At 44.3% G+C, this 23,184-nt stretch overlaps 1 protein-coding gene and 1 long non-coding RNA gene across 2 annotated transcripts in view; one reads left to right on the top strand and one right to left on the bottom strand.

Annotated features, from left to right (window-relative positions):
• LOC141991872 (uncharacterized) overlaps positions 1-23,184 on the top strand; it is a 51,103-nt gene that overhangs the window by 5,200 nt on the left and 22,719 nt on the right. The window contains exon 2 of the long non-coding RNA XR_012640488.1: positions 14,241-14,388. This is a non-coding gene — a long non-coding RNA (uncharacterized LOC141991872). The remainder of the gene's footprint in view (positions 1-14,240; positions 14,389-23,184) is intronic.
• On the bottom strand, positions 9,571-22,025 carry NMUR2 (neuromedin U receptor 2). The gene is made up of 4 exons (XM_074960255.1): positions 21,306-22,025; positions 14,212-14,296; positions 12,465-12,590; positions 9,571-9,830 (listed from the first exon to the last, which is right to left on the bottom strand). Exons 1-4 carry the CDS (start codon positions 22,023-22,025, stop codon positions 9,571-9,573), a joined length of 1,191 nt encoding a protein of 396 aa, XP_074816356.1.

Raw genomic sequence — 23,184 nt, 5'->3', positions numbered from 1 at the left:
ACAAGCAGCAGACACATGACTACCTGCCATTGAAAGTCAATAGGAATGGGGTGTCAAACTGCCCTTTGTTCCTTTGTAAATGTACAGCAGCAGGGCTTGAGCTGCTAAGAATGGCAGTGTGGAGTTCCAGCTCTGGAAGAAGCTCGGGTTCTTAAGTCCGCCTGACCCTCTAGGCGTCAGAGGCCAAGGTGGGCCATCCAGTGAAGTGCAGACAAACCCTTAGGGACTTGGCCAGGGTCTCCAAGATGGAGTCTGTGGTAGGGCCAAGATTGAACGCTGATCTCTGGAGTCCCAATCCAGTGCCGTAACCAGAAAGCATCCCTTGGGGAAGTAAGAAACACCATAATGACTATTTACACAAAGGCCATGTGTATGCTAGGAAGGCGGCCCTGTTCTGAGAGCAGGTGTCTATAACAGGTCTCAGTTGACCTCCCCCAGCCAGGATTGAAAATAGGTTAGCTTCTAGTATAGATGGCCCAAATCTTTATTGGAGGAGTAAGGGACAGGAGAGTTGGGAGGCAGCGCAGAGTTAGCAGGAGACCCCTTTCTGCAGCAAATCTCTGGGGAACTGTGGATTTGGAGGCCGAACTGCCCGTGGCTGCAAGCTGGTCCCCTGGAAAATTGGCTTCTTACTTGTTTGTAGAGTGCCAGGCACATTATCAGCATATCATAAACAATAATAATGTTACACGCGGTATTTCCATATCACCCAACCCTCCATGCAGTCACTATTCGCAAATGAATGACCAGGAGGTAGAGTATGAAGAAGGAAAGGGCCTGTTTTCCTTTTCACCAAGACACCAATGAAAGAGGAGTGTGAAGATGCCATTGGCCTAGGATTACTGCAGCCAAAGGGAGTATTTTTCTCTTTGTGTGTGCACACAACCCCTGATGCTGCTCATGCCGCGAAGACACTAAGTGTCTCTGTTTACACAGGCTATACATATAGTGCCAGCCCATGTCCCAGCTGTTGTTTCTTCAAGCATCTAGCACAGTTCAGAGGCTCTTATTATCACAAGAACAAACAACTTTGCGCAGTAGGACTAAAGGCTCATTGCATGACAGGGCTCAAGGTTTCTTTGTTGTTTACCAGAATTGATTTTTTTTTAAAAAAGCACTTTGAATCATAGACTCACTGAAGTTCCAGATGGAAACGAACTCCAACCATAAGTCATCCAATTCCTCTCCCATCCAGTGCAGGATTGGTCCCTGTTTACTAATGTTTTATGTTCAGTTGTTATGTTCAGTTGTTAGCTATTTGTTTAGGATTTTGGAACATGATTCTGCTAGTGATTTAGTTCTAAGAGGCCTTTTCCACTCCTGTGTTACAGAAAAGTACAAATTCAAAGGGATCATTTGGTCTCATGCACCATATAGCCTATGACAGAAGAAACATCAAAGGCAGAGCTGTATAAAGCTAAGAGGTTTTGCTTTGCAAATACAGTACATGTGGGGTTAAAAAATGCCTGGAAAAAACCCAAAACAAAACAAAGCCCCACTTTTTATTTTGTCTGAAAATTTGAAGTGAGAATGAAAAATGTTTAAGTAGCTTTTTTTCCCCTTTTTGCTCCTGATAATTTTTAGTGTTAGGTCCAGTCAAAAGAGAAAATAAGAATTGAGCAGATCAAGTTGTTGTGACGTGGGAGATGTAGCCCCACAGAGAAAACTATCTATGGGCCTGTTTCACCATCAAATTATTCCACTCTGAGGCCGGCATAACTCCACTGATTTCACAGCTGAAGGATTGTTTTCATTTTAATTAATATTTTAGCCTGTGAACACAAATTCTGGGAGAAAACATCAGTGGTTCCAACAACCGTCCTCAGTCCTCATCTCAAAATTATGCATAAACATTCCAAACATGTAGAATCCAAGTCCCCTTGCTTACTTATTACTAGTTAACAAGTAGATTTTCATGCTCTCAATTGCAAACACCTCTTTGCTCATCTGCAGGAATGTCTGAAGAGCCCTTTGCTGATTGCCAGATTTTGCGAGATAGCAAAAACAAACGGGATTTAAACAAAAACAAAAAAGCAGGGCTGTGACATAACAAATGTCCTCTGGAGGAACAAGGTTCCCTTGTCTGTACATGGAGATATCTGCCTGGCTATTTGTTCTTTTGTATGTTTTGACAAATGCCGGCTGTTTGTTTTTCATAATGCTGTGCACAATACTTTAAAGGGACCTTGGGGAGGGAGCATATTTTGATTCCCCAGTCCCCAGCTGAGTGGATTGTGGGGGCCTTGTGATTCCCCAGTCCCTGGCTGAGTGGATTGTAGGGGTTTTGTACCGTGGTTCCTGCTCATAGATTCATAGATTTTAAGGTCAGAAGGGACTCTCATGATCATCTAGTCTGCCCTCCTGCACATTGTAATAGACCCCTAACTACTGTCTGAGTCACAGACGCCTGGCTCTGCCCCAGGCCCCACCCCCGCTCCTCCCCCCTTGTCTCCCTGCATGCTGCAAAACAGCCGTTTGTGATGGGCTGGAGGCGCGGGGAGGGTGGGCAGGAGCTGACAGGGGGTTGCCGGCGCGTGCTCAGCAACCACCATGTTTTCCCCGTGGGTGCTCCAGCCCCAGAGCACCCACAGCCTCAGCGCCTATGGGCTGAGTTACTGAACTCCTCAAATCATGTTCCTTTTAGTAAGTCACAAATAAGGAAGGTTTCTGTTTAAACCATTAGTAGCCACTCTTTGGAGCGGAGTGATCACGAACACGATTGCCTCTCTACTTAGTGTGCTGGCTCTCTGTACTTTACGTCAAATCCCTAGCAACTTGGGGTATTTATTCTCCCACACTGGAACAAACCATCTAATTCGAGCATTTCTTTACACAACCGTTTCTCTTTCTCTTGCTGCTCAACCAGGCTCCCTCTTGAGGACAATTGCCCTCATTACACTCAAGTGGACTCAGGCTTTTAATCTCCTCCGTTTCCTTGGACCACTGTTTTGTTTTCTTCTCCATTTCCTCCCAGTTCTCCTAAGTATATTAAAGAGAGGAAGAGCCTCAGATTTCCGTTCTGTCTCATTTTCCGAGCCATATTTTCCACTCGCTTTCCCTTCCATTTTATCTAACGACCCAGCAGCCTTACAATTTGAGATCCTTTGCCAGTGTGCAAAATGCCAAACACCAGCGTGAAAATCTATCATGTTACAGTGCACAAACAACCGAGCAGCTTATGGGGGAAAGCACCACAGTGAGATGGATGATCTGGCTATTACTAGCTGGAGAAAGGGGCGTGGGTTCTGATTTCAAAATAAAGCTGAAGAGCCAACCTTGGGGGTGGTATGCGTTGGGGACAGAATTCTCAGAGCCCCAACAAGGGAGCAGCAATTCAGGGCCAATCCGGACTTCACCAGCACTGTGGGAAGGAACAGGGACACTGGCCTGTATCTTCTCTGAACGCTGCCAGCCAGGGCAGGCCCCAGCTAGCACATGTGTTACTCGCACAAAATTCTCTGTTACTCGTATACTCTAGGGGCACCTATCTTTACCCAGTCCCTAGGGCTCAAGGTGTAACTCTCTTAATTTAGGCACACACCCCAACCCCGTTCCGAGGGCTCAGGGCGTAACCTTACACTGTAGGACACCCGCCCTTACCCTTCTGTGGGTTTAGGGTGTAATCTTACATTCTGTGGGGCTGCAGGGTCCTTTACCAGTGAAAGAGCCTTACACAGTAATATCCTACTTAACCTCTGTTTATTAACCAAAACAGAATACATATGCTCAGCATACAGCTCTCACCACTCCCAATAAAGCCCACGAACTTTTCTTGATGGCCAGTCAGGATCAGGTCATCTGGGTGACTCCGGCTTCTGCATGGTATAATTAGCAGGGTGTTGAGGTCTGGCAGCTTTAATCTTGGGGCTGTGTCCTGGAGTTGGTTCCCAAGCACTTTCTTTTGGATCCCAATTTATACAGTGAAACTTGCATCCTGCTTATTTCTGTTCTGGTAGTGCCTTGTCATTATTTCCCCCTGCACTCTGGTAGGGCGTGAGGCTGCCGCTGCCAATCTCAGAGGCAGGAAATATGCTATATAAATAAATGTAAGTAATGTATTGGCATCACCTAGGGTTTCTCAACACCCCTGTCCATTTCCCCAGTATTTTCAAGTTCCTACCCAATATAAAAAAGCCAGCCAGCCAGCCAAATTTTAAAGCAGAATGCTCAATTACACAACGAAAATGGCCCTTTGGGGAGTAAAGTCTGCAATGGCGATCTCAGGGAATGAGTCATCAGATGCATTTTTGGTGAAACACTCTATAAACACATTATAACATTCTCTTGATGAAATTGGATTGCACAAACCATCTTTATATTACCAGGAGTGCCAGATGATGTGATCTGAATACAGTCCTGTCCTGGGGGTGCTGTGCACATGTCCTTCCCCCAGGGAATTGTGGGAGGGACATGCCTCCAGTGGAGAGCTGGTCAAAAAATGGAAATGGGGCTCTGACCAAAATTTGCAGAGAGAAATTTTCATTTTGATCAATATTTGTGGGTTTTGGTAAACATTTGCGGCTGTGGTTGCAGTTTTTAGCAAAAATGTTGTGTTTTTTGTTGAATTTTTTCAGTATTCAAAAAACCAAAGCCAATTTTTTTTAACCCGAAATGTTTTTTTGAAAACAAACAAACAAATTTTGCTTTTCAGTTTGTTTGCTTTTCTCTTTTTGTCAAAAGTGGAAAAATTTTCTTTGGACATTTCGGAATTTTTTCTTCTCAAAAGTTCTGCCTCAGACTGGCCTTTTTCAGCCAGCTCTACTCAGGAGATACAGAATCTCCCAGAGCTCACCGGTGTGGAGTAAGCCTTTTGCATCTCTCCTGAGGTTCCCTGCTTTATGGTTGCATGGCCCCCCACCTTCAGCCCCACTCTCCCCATTTGTGTCAGCTCACACGTCCTCAGGTGCTAGGATGGAGACCTCCCAAAGCTCCCTGGCATCTGAGGCTGTGGTTTGCTGGGTCCTTCACGAGGAGGGTGGAAGGGGAATGGGGAGCTATTGTACCTGTCTCCCCCATGCACCAGTACAAGGTGCAATCTAGCCCTAAATATAATCACATATTTGTGTCGCCAACAGCCAGGAAATTCGGTAGGAAGATTTCCCAGAAATGTTATGCAAGTATATGTAAGCCTAGGAAGCCCCTGTCTACATGCTATCTCCTCTCAGCCTAGGCCCAATGTCTAAGACTTCTTCTCCTGTCTCAGGTAGACCATGAGGACCTTGGAGCCTGGACTTTGTAGTTTGAAAGGAGCATCTGTGAACTTGTGCTGCTCTGTAAATATTAAAGAATAATATTCAAGTCTCAGCTGAACATGAGAGGCTCAGGGCCAGCCAGAGGTGCATTAGTGGGAAGCACAGCGATGTCTTCACAGTGGCTGGAGGCAAATTGCATAAGCAGGCCAGAGGCAAGCCGAATGCGTCTGTGGCACTGGAGAGAGCGGGGATTCCTGCTTCTCTCAGCAGGTACCAGCACGAAGATGGGAAAGGGGGTGCAGGATGCCGGCCATACTCCCCATTCAGTGCCATGCCTCCTTTGGGGTTATAGTGTCACCGGCAGCACTTGACAATTCCCACCCCCTTGCACTTAGGGTTAGGTACAGTATTGTGGCTTCCCCTCACATATGTATCCTGGAGAGTGAGGGGCTCCCTGCGACCTCTCCCGCCCTTCCTGCAGCCATTCAGGGGTAGCCACAATACAGCCCCTAATGTTGAACAGGATTAGTGGATAGAGTACTGGACTGGGACTCAGGAGACCTGGGTTCTATTCCATCTCTGTTGTTAGCCTGCTGGGTGACCTTGTGCAACTCACATCCCTGCACTTTGCCTCAGTTTCCCCATCTGTAAAATGGGGTTAATAATGCTGCCCTCCTTTGTAAAGTGCTTTGTGATCTACTGATGGAAAGAACTGTCTAAGAGCCGAATAGTAGTAGACACCCTACTCCTTTTTAGTCTGGAAGGTGAGACGGAAAATGGGTAATTTCAGGCACAGTGCAGCCTGCTAGTAAATACCATGAACCAGTGAGCAAATACCCACACTTTTCTAGTTACATTGCAGGGCCCAATGAGCTGTGACAGGATAAGTGTGTAGGTGACACATTATCCCAAGGATGGAGGCTCAGTGAGATGCAATGTACACTTTGCATCTGCAGTGTAAATTAGCTTTAATGATTGAGGAGTAAGCATACAAAAAATGGATACAAATGCAAATCATTGAAACTACTCAGGCGTCCACTTGGGGGTAGTAAAGGATTTTGACTGAGCCTTCAGGGAGTCGCAAACGCTTTCTTTTCCCAACTAGAATGAGTCCTGTACATATATAGATCTATTCATCCTAATTGCTGTTTTATAAAGAACACAGTTATTAGAAATGGATCCAGTGTTCTGCTTCAGACCCAATTCCCATTGAACTCTGGGGACCGAGGGATCTTAGGGACATAGGATTTGCCAGACTGGATCAGACCCAAGATCCAGCCAGGCCAGTATCATGTCTCTACCAGTGGCCAGACCTAGATGCTTCAGAAGAAGATCTAAGAACCCTACAGTAGCAGATGTGGTGTCACCACACAGGTCTCATCGGATACGTCTACACTGCAAAAAACCAACCAACCAACACAGCAGTGAGTCTTAGAGTCCAGGTCAACTGAGCTACCAGGCTACAAATAGCAGCATAGGCATTTGGGCTCAGGCTGAGGCTTGGGCTGGAGCCTGGACTCTTAAATCCAGCAAGGGGAAGGGTCTCGGAGCCTGGCTAGTTTCAGCCCCTTAGCGTGAGCCCTGCAAGCACAATTCAGCTGACCTGCACTCTGAGACTTGCTGTACTGGGGCAGTGTAGCTGTACCCATATATAGATATTCACTTAAGCCCTGAAGCACAAGGCTTAATGTCCCTTCCAAATTTTTTGTTGTCATTAATTATGATTACTCCAGATAGCCTTGATATCCATGTCAGTATGCAGTCCCTTTACAGCTCTTGTTAAGTTCTTGTCTTCAATGGCTTCCTGTGGCAGCAAGTTCCAAGTCCATGGCTTGAATCCAGCTCCAATACATGTGTAATAATGAACAAGCAAGGTATTTATCTGAAATACAGTCAGGTCAATTAGAAACTTCAACATTTGGATGCACTCCAGGCCATTTCTTCATTTAAAGGGTTCTCCTTGATTCACTTTGATTCCCCATGTGAAACACTGTATGACCTGATCCTACAATCAGATCTGTGTCTGGGGAGTCTTGTGCCCATACTGAGCCTCGTTGACTTCAGTGGTGTTGATCGATTTGCTCGGATTGAGGCCCATAAAAGTTCCCCAAATTTCGTGCTTCCCAGTAACTTTTGTATTCAGCTAAAGTGAAACTGTTTACAAAAGTCCCAGTTTTCTTCATTACACTTTCTTCTCTGATCTTACAAATCTTCTGAAGTGTACATTCGTGAGTACTTTCCAATACAATACTCTCCAGCTTTCAGGATATTTCACGGTGGTTAAGAGCCTAATGTTGATCTTAGACCTCTAGGAAGAGTGTTGTCCTCTTGACATTAGGCCTGATGATAGCTAAGGACTGACTAGTGGAATAAACTATAAGTGGCAATAGATTTAAAAGTGAAGTATATGCAATGACAGGAGGTTCCTGTGACTGGCAGGACCTATCACTCCAATCTCCCCACTCAGGGTGATCTTCCATGGCTCCTCCATTCACATACAACTGTCCCAAATCTGAGACTCAGCTCAAACCAGCTGGATAAACATGCAACAGTACCACCCTTCTCCACAAGGATCCTTTCACACTCTTGCACTGGGAAATGGCCATCCGTTGGCATGCACAGAAGCAGTGCTGTAAGTTAGGCTAAAAAATGTGGCTACTGTCAAGTAAAAATCCCATTGCTGCAGCAGATGTAGACCTATTGGGCTAAGTTCACCCCTGATTTAACAACACTGAAATCAGAGGAATTACACCAGCAGGGACAAATCTGGCCGCCTGTAATGACTATATGCATCCGATGAAGTGAGCTGTAGCTCACGAAAGCTTATGCTCAAATACATTTGTTAGTCTCTAAGGTGCCACAAGTCCTCCTTTTCTTTTTGCGGATACAGACTAACACGGCTGCTACTCTGAAACCTATATACCAACAGGGCAGCTACACAGTTATCATGAAATGACAGAACAAATTCTGCATTTACATGTGCATCCTGTTGTCTCCCCTCAAGAGCTAGCAAAGGCTGTTAGACATTTTGAGAATAATCAGCAGGAATCTGAAAATATGACATAGTACAAGGTATTTATCATGCAGACTTTCTGGCTCCAGTCCTAGGCTAAGCTGCATCCATGTTTATTAGGAAGCACTATTTCACAAGGAGGGTGATGAAGCGCTGGAATGGGTTCCCTAGGGAGGTGGTGGAATCTCCATCCTTAGAGGTTTTTAAGGGCCGGCTTGACAAAGCCCTGGACGGGATGATTTAATTGGGGTTGGTCCTGCTTTGAGCAGGGGGTTGGACTGTATGACCTCCTGAGATCTCTTCCAATCCTAATCGTCTATGATTCTGTGACAGCTCAGAAGATAGGGAGGCTAAAGGTAGTTTTATGCCACTTTTGGGCCAAGGTCCCTCAGTCCAGAGATGGCTGTGCATGAGGATGGTCTCTGGGGCATAAGCAAGAGTAGCTCTGAAGCTGCTCTAAGTACACTGAAGGGCTGTTGTAACAGCTGAGTTTACTAGTGAACACACTCCATTCTCTCAGGATGTGTCCTGTGTGCTGGAGGCCAGGAAAAGAACGTTGTAGGAGCTGGGTTTATCTGACCTAGAGATTTTCACACACCAGGAAAATCAGCAGCCAATTCCAGGCAACTTCCCAGCCCCTCTGAAGCCCCAGAGTGGCTGGAGTGGGGGACAGGCTCAGAGGAATCAAGAATAGTCATGACCACAGTATCTGCTCTCAAGATGACAGGAATAATTTATTTGTTTTTATACTTCAGGTGAAATCCTGCTCCCCTTACTCATGGTTTTAGTACTGGAACTAGTTGGGAAAGGACTCCCCCCCCCCCCGTCCTCCCACATGTTAGCCAATACATATATGTTAGGTGTAGTATACACCACATTAATTGACATTATGCACATGGTATTAATGTAATATACATTATACATATATACGAGCATTGGGAGGTTATGTTATCTGAATGTATTATGCTTTTCCCACAATTCTGTCCACCCATGTCAAGCATCCCACAACACTTAGCAAAGCTGAAGTCAGCTTTGGCATTAGCAAATAGGAAACTTGTCAAAGCAAAGATGCTAGTGGGACTGTAGACAGGCTACTAGGATCAGAGCTGCTGAACCAGGGCTGTCTAGCACACAGACACTGAGGGTGCAACTTGCATGCTGGTAGGCTGGTTGTGAGCAGCCCAAGTTGGGAGCTACAGCAGCAAAGCATAGTGAGGCACCCAGGGCTACTGGGGAAGAGGTGACAACCCCTCACTGGTCTGGATTGTACCCCCAAACCCTGTGACACCTGATTATTAGGTTTTTTTTTTAAAGAAAAATAGTTGTTTTCATTGACTTTTGTCCCACTCATAGCACTACATAAAGTCATAGGCCAGTACAAAGATGAGAACTACAGACAGATGTTCTGTGCACACACAGGGAGCTCGCATCTTCAGCACAGTCCACCAGATTGCGGTCCCCCACCAGGAAGATGCTCTGCTGGGCTGGAATCTCACTGGCGGGGTGTTTGGAGCGCCAGTGCCTGCAACGGGGAGAGATCACATTGAGGAAAGCCGTTCTGAAACGGCGGGAAAGCAGGTTGTAAATGATGGGATTCACAGCGGAGCTCAGATAGAAGAAAACACCTAAGAGAGAAAATCAAAGCATGGGAGACAGCTAATTAGTGGGTGGAATATGCTCCGAAGAGAGAGTCTCTACTTCTTAATGTAACAATGAGATACACAGCTCCAATGGCTCTAGAAAACAATAAGATCAGACCAATGGAGGAGGGGAATCTGAACAATGGAGGAAGTCTCCTGATAAACCAACATCAATGCTGAATCCATGTTGGCCACCTAATTTCCACTTTGGAACCACATCTAACATTTTCCCGTAGCAGGCTAAGATCATTCCTCACTTGAAGAAACTAGTTCTTGTAATGTTCTTGCTGACAGTAATGGTAATCCTTAGTCATAAACCTCAGCTGGGGGAGAATGTAAAGTCTGTAGTTTTGATCGGATTCATGGCTTGGCTGAGAAATCCTCCAGGAGAACGTTTGTTACCATGTATACATCAGAGCTGGTTGAATAGCAACAGAATTGATTGGTGAATATTTTAATAAGTTCAAAGCACTGACTTTGGCTCACTGTGATTTGCGGTATCCTAGTTTTCATCTTTTGTGAGTACTCAAACAACCAGCAGCATCCTGGACGTTTCAGGAATTTTAGTTCCATTTTTAGATTAAACGCGATCCCCAACAGTAGCTGTCAGACCCTGAGACACTTTGCAAGGAATGTCCTGCTGAAATTCAGGAACGAGCCCCACCGCTAGTGGAGGTTGATTGCATGGTATTGTTTTGTGCTGCATGTTCTGGGAACTGATGACTGTCGGGAGGTATATTTGACAGCAGGGCTCTGTTGCCTTACTTTGCACCTCCGCTGTGCTGTTGGCAGATTCAGAGCTAAGTAGATCATGCAACACCGCTATGGTTTTCAGCTGCACTCCCTGATTAGCATTCTCCACTCCTTGTTTTCTAATGGGGTGTACCCACTGTGGCCTGTTGGCTAAGGTATAATTTGGGTGTGTTTGGTGAAGTACCACTAGGCACACAGGGGAGGGAAGATATGGCCCATTGACAGCACATATTTTTTAGACATCCCTTTCAGTGGGAAGATCACTAGGCAAAAACTAACTGTTAAGAGTCAAATTTTGCCCTCTGTTTCACTGGTGTAAATTCAGAGTAACTGCCTGGTCTTCAGTGGAGATACCGCTGGCTCACACCACTACTCTTTGGCCATTACGCTTTGTGAGCCCAATTGTACAACCCTTACTCACGTTTGTGTAAATAAGTGTAGCCCTAAATCTTTCTGACAAGCAACACATGGGCAGACTCAAGCATTTGGGGGTATAATTGGGTCTGATTGCACTGATATTATATTGCACCAATGTATTCTGGGAGGGTTTTTTATCTCCTTGCACAGAAGCATCAGGGATGGCCATGGCTGAAGATGGAAGATTGGATGGAGAGGGCCAGGGCCAGGGCTTTAAGGTGGCACTGAGCACTCCCTCTCTTAGGAGCTTGGCTGGCTGATTCTTGCTCATATGCTCAAGGTCTAACTGATCCCCATAGGTGGGGTTGGGAAGGAATTTTCTCCTAGGTCAGATTGGCAGTGACCTTGAGGATTGGGCTTTTTTGCCTTGCTCTGCAGCTTGTGGGTGGTTATCATTTGCCAGGTGTATCTCACTTGGTCCTTCCTGTGCTCTGCCTGTGGCACATAACAGACTAGTCTCCTGCGGGCTGTCATACTTTGGTCTAATATTGGTTGTTGGGTGTGGGTGGCTGGTTGTTGTTGGTGGCCTGTGCTAAAGAGCAGGTCAGACTGGATGATCTGGTGGTCCCTTCTGGCCTTAAACTCTATGACTCTATGATATCTTGTAATATATGGGTCCAAATTCTGCTCTGCTATACCACTGTACATCCACACTTAATGGAGTCATTCCAATTTTACATCCGTTAACTGAGAACAAAATATGGGCCATAATATTCGTCTCTCCTTTTTTATACTGGCTACATAAAGTGAACTAATTCAGTACCCTTAATGCAAAAAAAAAACATTTAATAGAAGCATCTGGATGCAGACATGGTTCAAGAGAACAACCATGCATTTGTATTATTGCTGCCCTTGTCCTTCCTTTCCCCTTCCCCAATTTTATTTATTATCCCCATATGTTACATCATGCCTGACTTTATTATATTTGTGCATTCGAATGGGTGTTAGGTGTTTCACAGAAACAAGTCGAGATGCTATCTTTGCCCCCCACCGCCAAAAAAGCTTATCATATAAAGTATCATAATCTATTTAATGGAGACACTGGAAACAACTCTGAATAATATAATTGAGGAACGTTTGCAGAATTCTAGCTGTTTTGTTCCCGGGACTTTTGAGAGACAAAGTGGGTCAGGTAATATCTTTTATTGGATCAACTTCTGTTGGTGATAGAGACAACCTTTTGATCGACACAGGGCTCTTCTTTAGATCTGAAGAAAAAGAAAAAGACCTGTGTAGCTGGAAAACGTCTCTCTCTCACCAACAGAGGTAGGTCCAATAAAAGATATCACCTCCCCCACCTTGTCTCTCTAATAATCGAGGAATAACATTTGAGTATCAATATATTGTGTTTCTGAATAACTTACTCACAGGTTGCCTGAAAAAAACCCTGTTCACAAATATTCTTTCCCCCAGCTCTACTGATTAGCAAACCCTGATAAAGACAGTTACCTGACACCACATGGATCAGGTTGAACACATTGGCCAACGGCTCAGTCCAGTCCACGACAAAGCTGAAGAAGAGTCGATCGATGTGAAATGGGGCCCAGCATATGGCAAATACCATCACTAGAACAACTGATTTGGAGAAAGGAAAAGAGAAAGAATTACAGAAGTATATGGCCTGTTACTTTGCATTTATTGAATCGGATTCAGTAAGCAGGATGAAAAGTCCCCCGTGGCTCTGAGCATTTGTCCAGTGGGAATCTCAGCTGGTTCATAACCCTTGCTTTTCCCTCTGCTGTCTGCCGTGCTCTCTGCAAAATTAACTTCAGACTGAAAGAGAAATTTCCAATCCATTTCTCTCCGGTCTGCATTCAGCAAACATTGATTTTTTAATATACTCTGATAAATTTCTAGTGGAGCTGATAATAGCCAGGTGGTTTTTAGCTTATATGGCACTTCATCCTAAGCAAACTTTGGAGGACCTAGCAGGATTCATGCTCTCAGTGCGGCTTTTACTTGATGGCCTCTTGAGCTGTCACCCTCTCTCAGTGCAAAAGCAAAGATCACGGCTCAGGACTAATTTCCAGGGGGCACTGCTTGTAACTTGCAGGGTGGGGAGTCAGACCCAAGGGATTGTCCTCTGATTTTCAGACTGGGTTGCATCCATTCAGAGCCATGGTACGCTGACCAGCACCAAACAGGTTAAGGATTTGCCCCTTTTCCCTCTCCACCAGCTTGATTACTCAGTCATCTTAGCCTGCTGTCACAGACTAACTGGTGTTGCAGATAGATAGGAAAGAAATGCCATCCGAATTCAGAATACCAGGGCCAGGTTTCAAATGCTCAGTTAAAGTTGTCTCAAAGCCTTCTGACAGGAAGATGCTATTTCCTGAAATGTGTTGCGTGGTTTAGGTTTCTTGGGTAGTTCCTGTTCCGATTGCCGGGCCTGCCCGGTAGCGGTGGATGGCTGAGTATGTTTTAAAGACAGCCCAAAGTTAGGGAGTGATGTTTGTGCTTTCAAGGCTGTTGGAGTTCAGATGCTCAAGTGGTAGGCTTGCATGGGGCTCTGCATCTTGCCATGAAACATTGAGGACCCTGATAGAAGTTGGGATAAGTGAAATCAAGAGTAAATGATGGATGTAGATTGGCAAGAGCTTTCTTTAGAAAAGTCCAGCACACGATGCCAGGGGAGGCGGTGCCTGTCCAACAGACAGTCACCAACCTGCATCTGGAGGGTTTAGGAAAAGACTATATATAGACAACACGTATGTATTTACTTATTCTTTCAGAAGTTTGCAATTGCTGGAAGGGGGACAATAGTGAATTTTAGCACTCATCAGGACAATGAAGGATCAGTCACACACGGCTAATAGCATAGGTTAGAGCTTAATATAACACAGGGCGCGGCTGGGCAAGCTTCTTGAACACATGGCTGCTAATGCACCTTAATCATGATGGGAAAATCCCCCTACTAATCCAGGTGTGGAACCCCACATGTATATCCCAAAGAACATCAGTCCCATGGTCTATAAGCCCCCAGCTCAGCTTTTCTGGATCAGAGATATCCAATGGGGCCTAATTAGGGAAGGGGTTGTTTGTAGTTAACTTGAACTGTTCATCAAACCTATTTCACCTGTGAATTAAACCCAGACTTCACCTTCAACTTCTCTAGGTTTCTTCTGCACCTTCCTTCTTTTCTGCACCTTCTTCCCCATGTTAAATAATACATATGAAAAAAGGACCAATGACTTACGCAGCATCTTGGTGACTGATTTTCTGCAGGGTCTCTGAATATTCACAGCCATTTCGTCAACTGCCAAAGATTTCTCTCCTCTCAGCTGGCCAGGGGAAAAAGAGGGAAAGAAACAATGTGATTTCCTCTGAAGCACTCCGACTGGCTACACTAAGAATTCACCATGCCAATTCTATGGTAAGCTGGTCTGGCAAAGTTAAGTAAATCTTGCTCTAGGGTGCCACCTATTCGTGGTTTAGAAAGGACATTAACTGAGTTCAACCTGCCTTTGAAGGAAGGCTTAAGTGATTTCAAAAAGAACAGGAGTACTTGTGGCACCAAGTACTAACACGGCTGCTACTCTGAAACCTGTCATTATGCGAGTTAGTGATTTCAGGCATGCATATAGTGAAGAAGAGATGTTGTATATGTGGACAATCATTTTGTTTTACCTGACTGTCGTGCTGGTCCTGGAGTGACACTCTGGAGACCATGGAAGAGAGGCCAAGGAGCAGTTTTTTGCTTTTACAAAATATTGCCAGTTTGGTTTGGGTTTTGCTAATATCAACCTTAAATCCAGGGTAGTTTGGAGCCAGGTTCCTTCTGATCTGAACCAGGAAAGCTCAGAATAAGGACATGACTTGTCCGATAAAAGGATTTAGTTTTATTCCATTACTAGAACGGGCAAATCAAGGTATTTGGCTTTGCAAAAATGTGCTGGTTTGGTTTGGTTTTTGCAAAAGGTTCAGATAAAAGGTTCTGGGGTTTTCCTACTTCTAATCTGGCAAAACAAAGTTTTAGTGAAAATTTAGGTTAAAAACAAATAGATTTTCTGGATCTCAAATAATGTACATCCAAAGTATGCTTCTAAGTCAGTCTGAAAAAACAACAACCACCAAAACTCTCATTGACTGATGTAGAGTCGGATTTGGGCTATATAGCTACTAAAATTCAGCTTTGTTTTTGTCTTCCTGCAAAATATCCACTACTATTTTATTCCTGGGTCCAATGGAATCATCTAAAATCCCTGTGATCCGAAAATACTGACTAGGGGCTTGATTGAAAGGACTCTGAGGAAAGATACTTATAGACTTCAATGGGTTTTGAATCAAACCCTAACTGCTTAGGCTAATTTGCTTGGAGTTAATTTGATGAGTCGAATCCTTATATTCCATCAAGCAGAGAACACTAGTGCAGCACATGCCTAGATTCAAACACACACCAATCTATTACAACAAAAAAAGTTAATACTTTCTGTGCAGATTTCCCTGGGCCTTTAAACAACAAAAACAGGGTGATAAAGCAAACAGACAACTTGTTATCTCTCCCTACTCCAGACTAAAATGACTAATGAGATTAAAGTTAATTCCAATTAACTCTTGATAATCTAATATTACTGGAGTGCTTTCCTGATGAGCTAGGGTTGAGATCAGGTGGTTTAATGATGAACAGGCCATTAACTGGTCAATCAGAGGGAAACTCACTTTTGATGTGATTTTATCTGGAACTAAAGCGGGTTGGCAAAATGGAATTTCCGTCTCATGGGCAATTCCAACATTTTGAAATTTGTTTCCTTTCCAAATTAGAAGAAAAACTATCAATTTCTAAATTTCTCCCAGAACAGAAAATTCAAATAATTTAAATTCAGAAATACCAGAACATTTGGTCTGATAATGCTGAATCTTTCATTTGTTTGATTTTGATAATGTCAAAATGTTTCCTTTCACTAAGGTCAAATGTTTCATGTTACGAACATTGAAACACTATAATATAAAATATATCATATTTATGTTACTAATATGTATAAAATATAACACTTGAAACAAAATTAAACAAAATGGTACAAAAAGAGAAAGTTTAAACAATTCCTTTCAATACTTTCCCATAGAAAATTTAATTGAAATTAACCTGTTCCCATGAAATGTTTTGATTCTGACAAAACAGCGTCTTCTGGCAGAAAACTATTTTGTCAAAAAACTTTCAACCAGCTACAGCTGGAATCATCTGTAGAGACCATTTAATTGGGGCCCAGACATTTTGATTTTAATTGCTGACTATTCAGCCAATTTTTTTTAGTGACAATTTTTCAGTACCTGCAGAATGGCAGTTAAGCTTTTATTACAATAGATGAATAGAGACAGAAGCCAAAAATAACGGAACGAATAAAATATTCCCGTGAGAAGAGGATATTTCATCGTTTTGTTCCATTTTAGTTTTCTGTTTCATGTTTTATGATTAATTACATCTTATACATTTTTCAAGAGTGTTTTAACTGTGATAAAGGTCAGGCATGGTTTTATGTTGATCAGTTATAAGGTAGGACTCACACTTGGGAAGAAAATAGATAACATTTTATGCAACTACAAGGCAACTTAGCTTTCCCATATTTCTCATTATTTTCTTTGCCATTTTTACTCATAATCAAAGTTGTTTGAGGAATAAACTTGGTTGATACGTAACATATGTAAACATTAACAAATGTTTGCTTAGATTGATTAAAAGCTTTGGCTTCCCTTCAGTGATTTTTCACTCTCAACAGCTATTCATTCTAAGAATGCTTGAAAGCCATAGAGAATGTATTGCTATGACAGAGTAATAAACCACAGAAATGTGTGTGTGTGTGTGGGGGGGGGGGGTTCTTCTCTGCAGTGGCTTTGATAGCACCGTGATGGCTGATCTTCAGACTCTCCAGTAAACACTGCGTTGTGGTGGCCGGATCAAAGAGAAGGCCAAACTGGGCCATCAAGGGGCAGAAAATGCAGTGATGGGTGCCTCAGGAATGACTAGCTAGGTAGAGTAGGGGCTTTTGCATGCATTCTTGTCATCTTCATGTCAATGCTAACATTCAATGCAATGAACCATGTGTGAGATTAGCTCAGCTGTCTGAAAATGGATTCCACATATGTGCTGTGAGAAAATAAAAGAGGTGTGGAGCAAGAAGCTGGAAATGGGGAGTTAGTCATATATTTCTGTATTGGAGTATGTTCTACGAGGCAGCAAAGGTTATAGGGTGAAATTCTGCCCTCTGTTACAAGCCCACTGGAACCATTCTTCTGTAGGTCACTGGCTCAGGTCTGACCCAAGTTAGTAGTAACCAAAAGTTGTTGTCATCTGATGAGAAGCTTGATAGCCTTGCCTGCCTGTCTATGCAATAATAAAACACTCCTTCAACATGGCGTCTAGGAGCACCAGTCTGATGTGAATTGGGTGCGCGGAGTTTGATTTCCGGTGGACAGATGTCACAACAGCGATTGGCAGTGTTGTAGCTGTGTTGGTCTCAGGACATTAGAGAGCTGGGGAAGGAAGAAGAGCTCTGTGGAGCTCGAAAGCATGTACCTTCCACCAACACAGGCTGGTCCAATAAAAGCTATTACCTCACCCACCTTGTTTCTCACAACAGCAATTGGTGGTATCAACAAAAGGGCCAGGGAGTGGATAGACATGGAAACAGACCTGTCCTCTCCCTCTAGTGATGGTTTCCTCAGGACAAGATTAGTAACAGTAATTCTCCACATTTTTTGTTCTGTGGGTGACTTTATAAAAACGGAGATCTTCATGGGCCACTACACAGCCCACTGTCTGATTCTCTTGAGGGTTTATAGCTACCATGATGGGGAGAGACAGGGTCCAGATGAGGGCTCCTCAGTCAACCTTCTCTAGGGGCTAGGGGTGGCAGAGGACTGGCATCCATGGGAACAGAGGAATGCCTCCTAGGCCCAATGTGTCTCTTCAGTCATGGGATATTCTCAGACAGGGATACTGTCTTGTGATGTGAGAGTTATTCTGTCACCCTGATTGCTCTGCTAATAGATGGTGGGATTTCCCCGCCTCCCACCCCACAATAAGCTATTCAAACCCCCCCGCCATGATCTGCTCAGCTTATAGAGCTGGTTGAATGATTTATATTCACCAAATTATTTAGGCAATGAAACCTGCAAAAATGTTTTGCAAACAATATGCATCAGATAATTGAAGCATCAGATAACTGACTAGATCGGAACAGGACAGTTCCATGGCCATCAGCCCTGGAGCATCCATGCTGTGAGGAGGAGCGACTCTAGTTTCGGGTGCCAGAGGCGGCCATGATCCTGCGTGATCAGGTCCAGGACAAGCGGTAAGGTGACCAGACTCGCCATGGCACTGATCTCCTGACATCATTTCCCAGCATGCTGTTTGAAGGACATGGGCATCAGGGACTGAATCCTGGAATGTGTTCCCACAGAGAGGCTTGGTGATCACATCGGCGTTATGTCGTTACCTCAGAATGGGTTGATCCCCTCAGGTATATCAATGGTGTTGTATGTAAAGTTACTTATATAGCCACTGTCATTACAGCATCTGAGAAGGGCGGGGTGGGAAACAGCTTTCCTGTCCCGTGAGAATTTTTGAGGTTTTGAACCTATTTTCCATGACATCAATCATCGGACGACAATGACTTTCAGCGACTACTGACCTGCACAGAATTCGAACAGGCAGAGCAGAAGCAAAAGGTTTGATATGCCCTTACCAATCACCAGAGCCGTCCAGAACACACACAACTGTCTTTGTGTGTGTATTTATCTCCAGTGAATTTTGCCATCAATGTAGAAGCAGAAATCCCCCTTGATTTCAATGGAGATTTCCAGTTAAAAATAAATGGCTCAATACAGGCCTAATACTTTTAGCAACACCACAGAATTGGAAGGTACAGCGTGCTGGAGCCGCGGTTGGTGTCCCATTAGTCTGAAAGGCAGGGACCTCGAGTGAATGCCTTGTCCAGCAGAGATTTTTCTTTTCAAGTGGCTCCAGTCTGTATTTGTCAGTTCCCTACCGATGCTCCCATCCTACCTCCTGCTTTGACAGTCTCGCCTCCTCATCCTTCCAGCTACCAGTTGCACTCAAAAGCCATCTGGCTAGAGCAACCTGGACAGGTTCCCTACTGAGCCAGTGTGCCATTCAGCAAGGGATCAATCCTGCAAGTGGCTGTGTTGAGGGCACACTGCATTGTGAAGGAGATACTCAGCACCTTGCAAGACTGGACCCTAAGTGACGGCTGCATTTTCTTTCCCCACAAGGGATAGAGCTCTCTGTAGCATGCACGTTAGCAACCCAGACTGGAAATCAAAACCAGGCAGTAGAGGTAACCAGGTAACCAGTCTGACGGGGCAGGAGGAGTTCTATGGGACAGGCGTTTCACAGTGAAGAAGAGAGGTACTTTTTACTTTAAATACAGTTGTCCACTTTGCCAGACACTTGCCAATTTTCAACCCTGCTGTGGATTTACTGAGCTGCTTCTTCATGGGTCATTCTTTCTTCCTGCAATGCAATATTGCAGGGTATTCCTTACCACTTAGGGTTTGGGCAGGGCTGAAGGAACCAACTGGACTCCCCAGTTCTCCCTCTTTCAGAGCACTGGCTGGGAATCTCCGAACTGAAAGGAAACTTCCCCCTCACAATTGCCGGAGCTATGCTCCAGGGTCAATGCTGAAATTTTTCACTTCAGCATTACCGAAAGCACACGATGCTCAGAAGGGGGCTGGCACTCGGATTTATTAACTGATTTCATGCTCATCACTGACTAGATGTAAATTGTTGATGCCTGAAAATGATCTGACTGGACCGTTTTGTCAGTCCCCTCCATTTAAAAATGAGACATTCTGCCCTGACATAACTTGCATTGAAGCCAATTTCTCTGCGCCAGGGATAGATGTGGCTTAAAATGGAGCGGTGTATTATGAGCCTAAAGCAGAGGAAATAGGCATAATTGAATGGACACCCAGCCCTTACGATGTAGAGACTGAACAGAATGGAGCATTGGGAGCATCCATAAATCTGTGCGTGTGAGCTGTGCTTTGAATGATGACTTGGAATGTCTGGGGCAATGGCGAGTAGCCGCAGTTCTTTACGTGAACCAAAGGCTTTTCATTCCTCGTTTTAATATTTTCAGCTATTACACTACCCAGAAAACAGGAAATAGTGTGCAGCGTGCCCTGAAGTGCAGCTAAAGATACTGAGTGAAACTGTGCAAAGACCCCACAATAGGCGCTAAATTGCAGTTTTGCAGAAGTTTAACCCATTCGCCCCTTCAAAGACCTGCTGTTTGCTATAACTTTTAGGCTATTTCTCGTCATAGATTGTCATTGACGCTGCAAGCAAGTCTTTTCTCCCCCCTTTAAGTGACACTAAACAGTCGATAGCTGAGGGTATGTATTAACAGGGCAACAATCATTCGACTGCTGATTCTTGTTCTTAGTACGATTAGTGTCGTGGTCCGTACATCCATGTGCCTCCCCAGGTTTTCTGTGCAAGTCAGCAAAGCTAGTTTTTCCTGCCTTACAGCCAAAGTTACATTCAGGTTTACTAGTTATATTTAAAAAAAAAACAGAAAAAAAGAATACAGCCACCCAGTATTAATAGCAGTGTATTTCATAGCTGTGCAGTGGATAAAGGTGCATTAGTACAGTAAGGTATAGGTTGTTCCCTCCTGCCCAATCTTCACACAGTGATGTTCATTCACAAGCAATTCTAGTGTCTGGAGGGGGTATAGATGTGAAATACTAGCATGATGTGTGTCTCCCTAGAAATCCACTCCCTGAAAAGAAATCATTTTCTGAAGGTGCTGTCTGCAGTAGTAGAGCAGCATATCGATTTGTGGCCGTTTGCATGTGAATTTTTAATTAAAGACCATCGGCTGTAATCCTTTTCTTTCCACACTTACTGCCTGCCTGTGTCGGAGAGCAACGCTGCAGTGGAAATTCTAAAGCCACAAGAGGGGGAGAGGCAAATAATGCATGAGATCCAGTCACTACAGTCACCCTCCTTTTTATTCTTTTTACGGTTTCCTTTCAGTCTGGATCTTGCGTTTGTTGAAAAATGTAGAAATGGGCAGAGGGGTTGGAAATGGAGAAGGAAGAGAATGAAGACAGATTAGAGTAAACTGCAACTGAGACCGAAAACAACAACACTTAAAATATATTGGGCCAAATTTATCCCCTGGGTAGCTCTTTTAACTCTACAGTGGTGTTACACGAGGGATGAATTTGGCACACTGTTTCCTGGGGCTACCACTTGAAATGGTTTCCCTTGTCGAGTGATGGAAAGACACAAGGAAGGAACACAGTTGAATTTGGACTTACTTTCAGCCCCATCAGGTAGTACAGCACACTAATGACAGCCATGGGCAACACATAAAAGAGGAAGGAAGTGACCTGGATGATACAGTTGTAGATCCACATGGGCCTGACCACGGTGCAGGTAGCCGAGCCAGGGACCAGCGTGCCATTGGGGAAGTACTGCAGCATGATGCCGTGGGTGCTGGTATTGGGCAGAGAGAAGAGGACCGAGAGGATCCAGAGCACGATGATAATCCTCAGAGCACGCTTCCTGGTGCTGTCCAGCTTGGCTCGGAAAGGATGGAGGATGGCTATGTATCTCTCTACGCTGAGCGTGGTCATGCTCAGGATAGAGGCAAAGCATACAGTCTCAAAGAGGGCTGTCTTGAAATAGCACCCCACAGGGCCGAACAGGAAGGGGTAGTTGCTCCACATTTCGTAGACCTCCAGGGGCATCCCAAAGAGCAGCACCAGCAGGTCTGAAATGGCCAGGCTGAAGAGATAGTAGTTGGAAGGAGTTTTCATGTTCCTGTGCTTAAGGATCACCAGGCAAACTAAAAGGTTGCCCATCACCCCAACCACAAAAATCAAGGCATACACCAAAGTCATGGGCAAGAACAGAGGGCTCCGCTTGGGTCCACATAAAAAGGCTAGATAGTCCTCGGTGCTGTTTAAGTAGCTCCTGAAAACTTCCTCCTTTGCAGATAGGTGATCAACCCACGAGACATTAGTGATCCAGTCCATTGTTGGTTCTGCTGGGAAGTATCTCTACTCAGATCCAGCCTTACTTGGGCTAGCTAAGGCTTGCCTCTTGCAATTTGCTCACTGCTAGAAACAGAAAAAGGAAGAGAGAGAGACACACAGATGTCCTGCCAGACCTGACAGCACGAGGACGCAGAGAGATACATAAGTGAATGTGTACGGCTGGACTCCGTTGAGGTTTTGCTGTTCTAACAGCTATGAGGCGTCCTTAGACAGAAAGCCCCTCCTTTCACACATAGTCATTGGCCAACTATATGCATCAGATTATATGATAATAAAGGAGGTCCTGGCTACTCAGATCAGCTGCCCCGGCTGATGCATTTGCTGAATTAGAAATGTGGAGTGAATAGAACTGTGAATCTGAAATATTGGCTGCGAGACCAGCTGCAAGATGCTTGTTCTTGTCACAGTATGAGAGACCAGGCATTGCAAGCTCAGTCTAAAAGCTTTTACAAAGTTATGCTAAAGCTACCTCCAGCTGGAAGCTACAGAGAAAAGTTGTTGTTTTTTCCAGGGACAGATTTCTAAGTCACTATTGATTTTAATAATCTGCTTTTTATGGCAACGAGCAATAGCAAATAGACTGATTTTCTCTCGGTAGAGATCTGCTGTTGTAGTTCAACAGCTAGAATTAGTCAGCCTTGCTTTTTCATGCTTGCATTTTTGTTAAGTTATGAAATTGTTTCGCTTGGTACCAGCGAAGGATTGTATTCGTCCTTGTTATTAATATTAGGTATTTTGGGGCACTAGCATTTTGAGAGACAACATTTCGTTTCTAGGAGCCTAGTTTGGATGCTGATCCTGTCTTGTCAGAAGCAATTTGGCCTGTTTCTTTTTTGAGGAGATTTTTGGTACTTGCTGGTCTGACTTCTCTTGGATGGCTCTAACCAGTTCACAGTTTATCCCTGTCAATTCATACCACCTCTTGATTTCTCCACAGTAACAAGCCTCCTGCAGATGTGTTTACATGTGCCACAGAATACACCTTCCTGAGTGCATGACAGTACCACATGAGATCAATTGTCTCTTAATTAATGTCCAATTCCGTACTGAATTAGCATAACACAGGCATTGCTTCAAAACAAACAAACAAACGAACAATAAACATAGCAGTTACAATTATCCTTCTGTAATGCAGTAA

This window comes from Natator depressus, chromosome 8 (genome assembly GCF_965152275.1).
Source record: "Natator depressus isolate rNatDep1 chromosome 8, rNatDep2.hap1, whole genome shotgun sequence".
Lineage (NCBI taxonomy): Eukaryota > Metazoa > Chordata > Testudines > Cheloniidae > Natator > Natator depressus.
The sequence above is the reverse complement of the archived record's forward strand: the minus strand, read 5'-3'. Positions and strand labels throughout refer to the sequence as shown.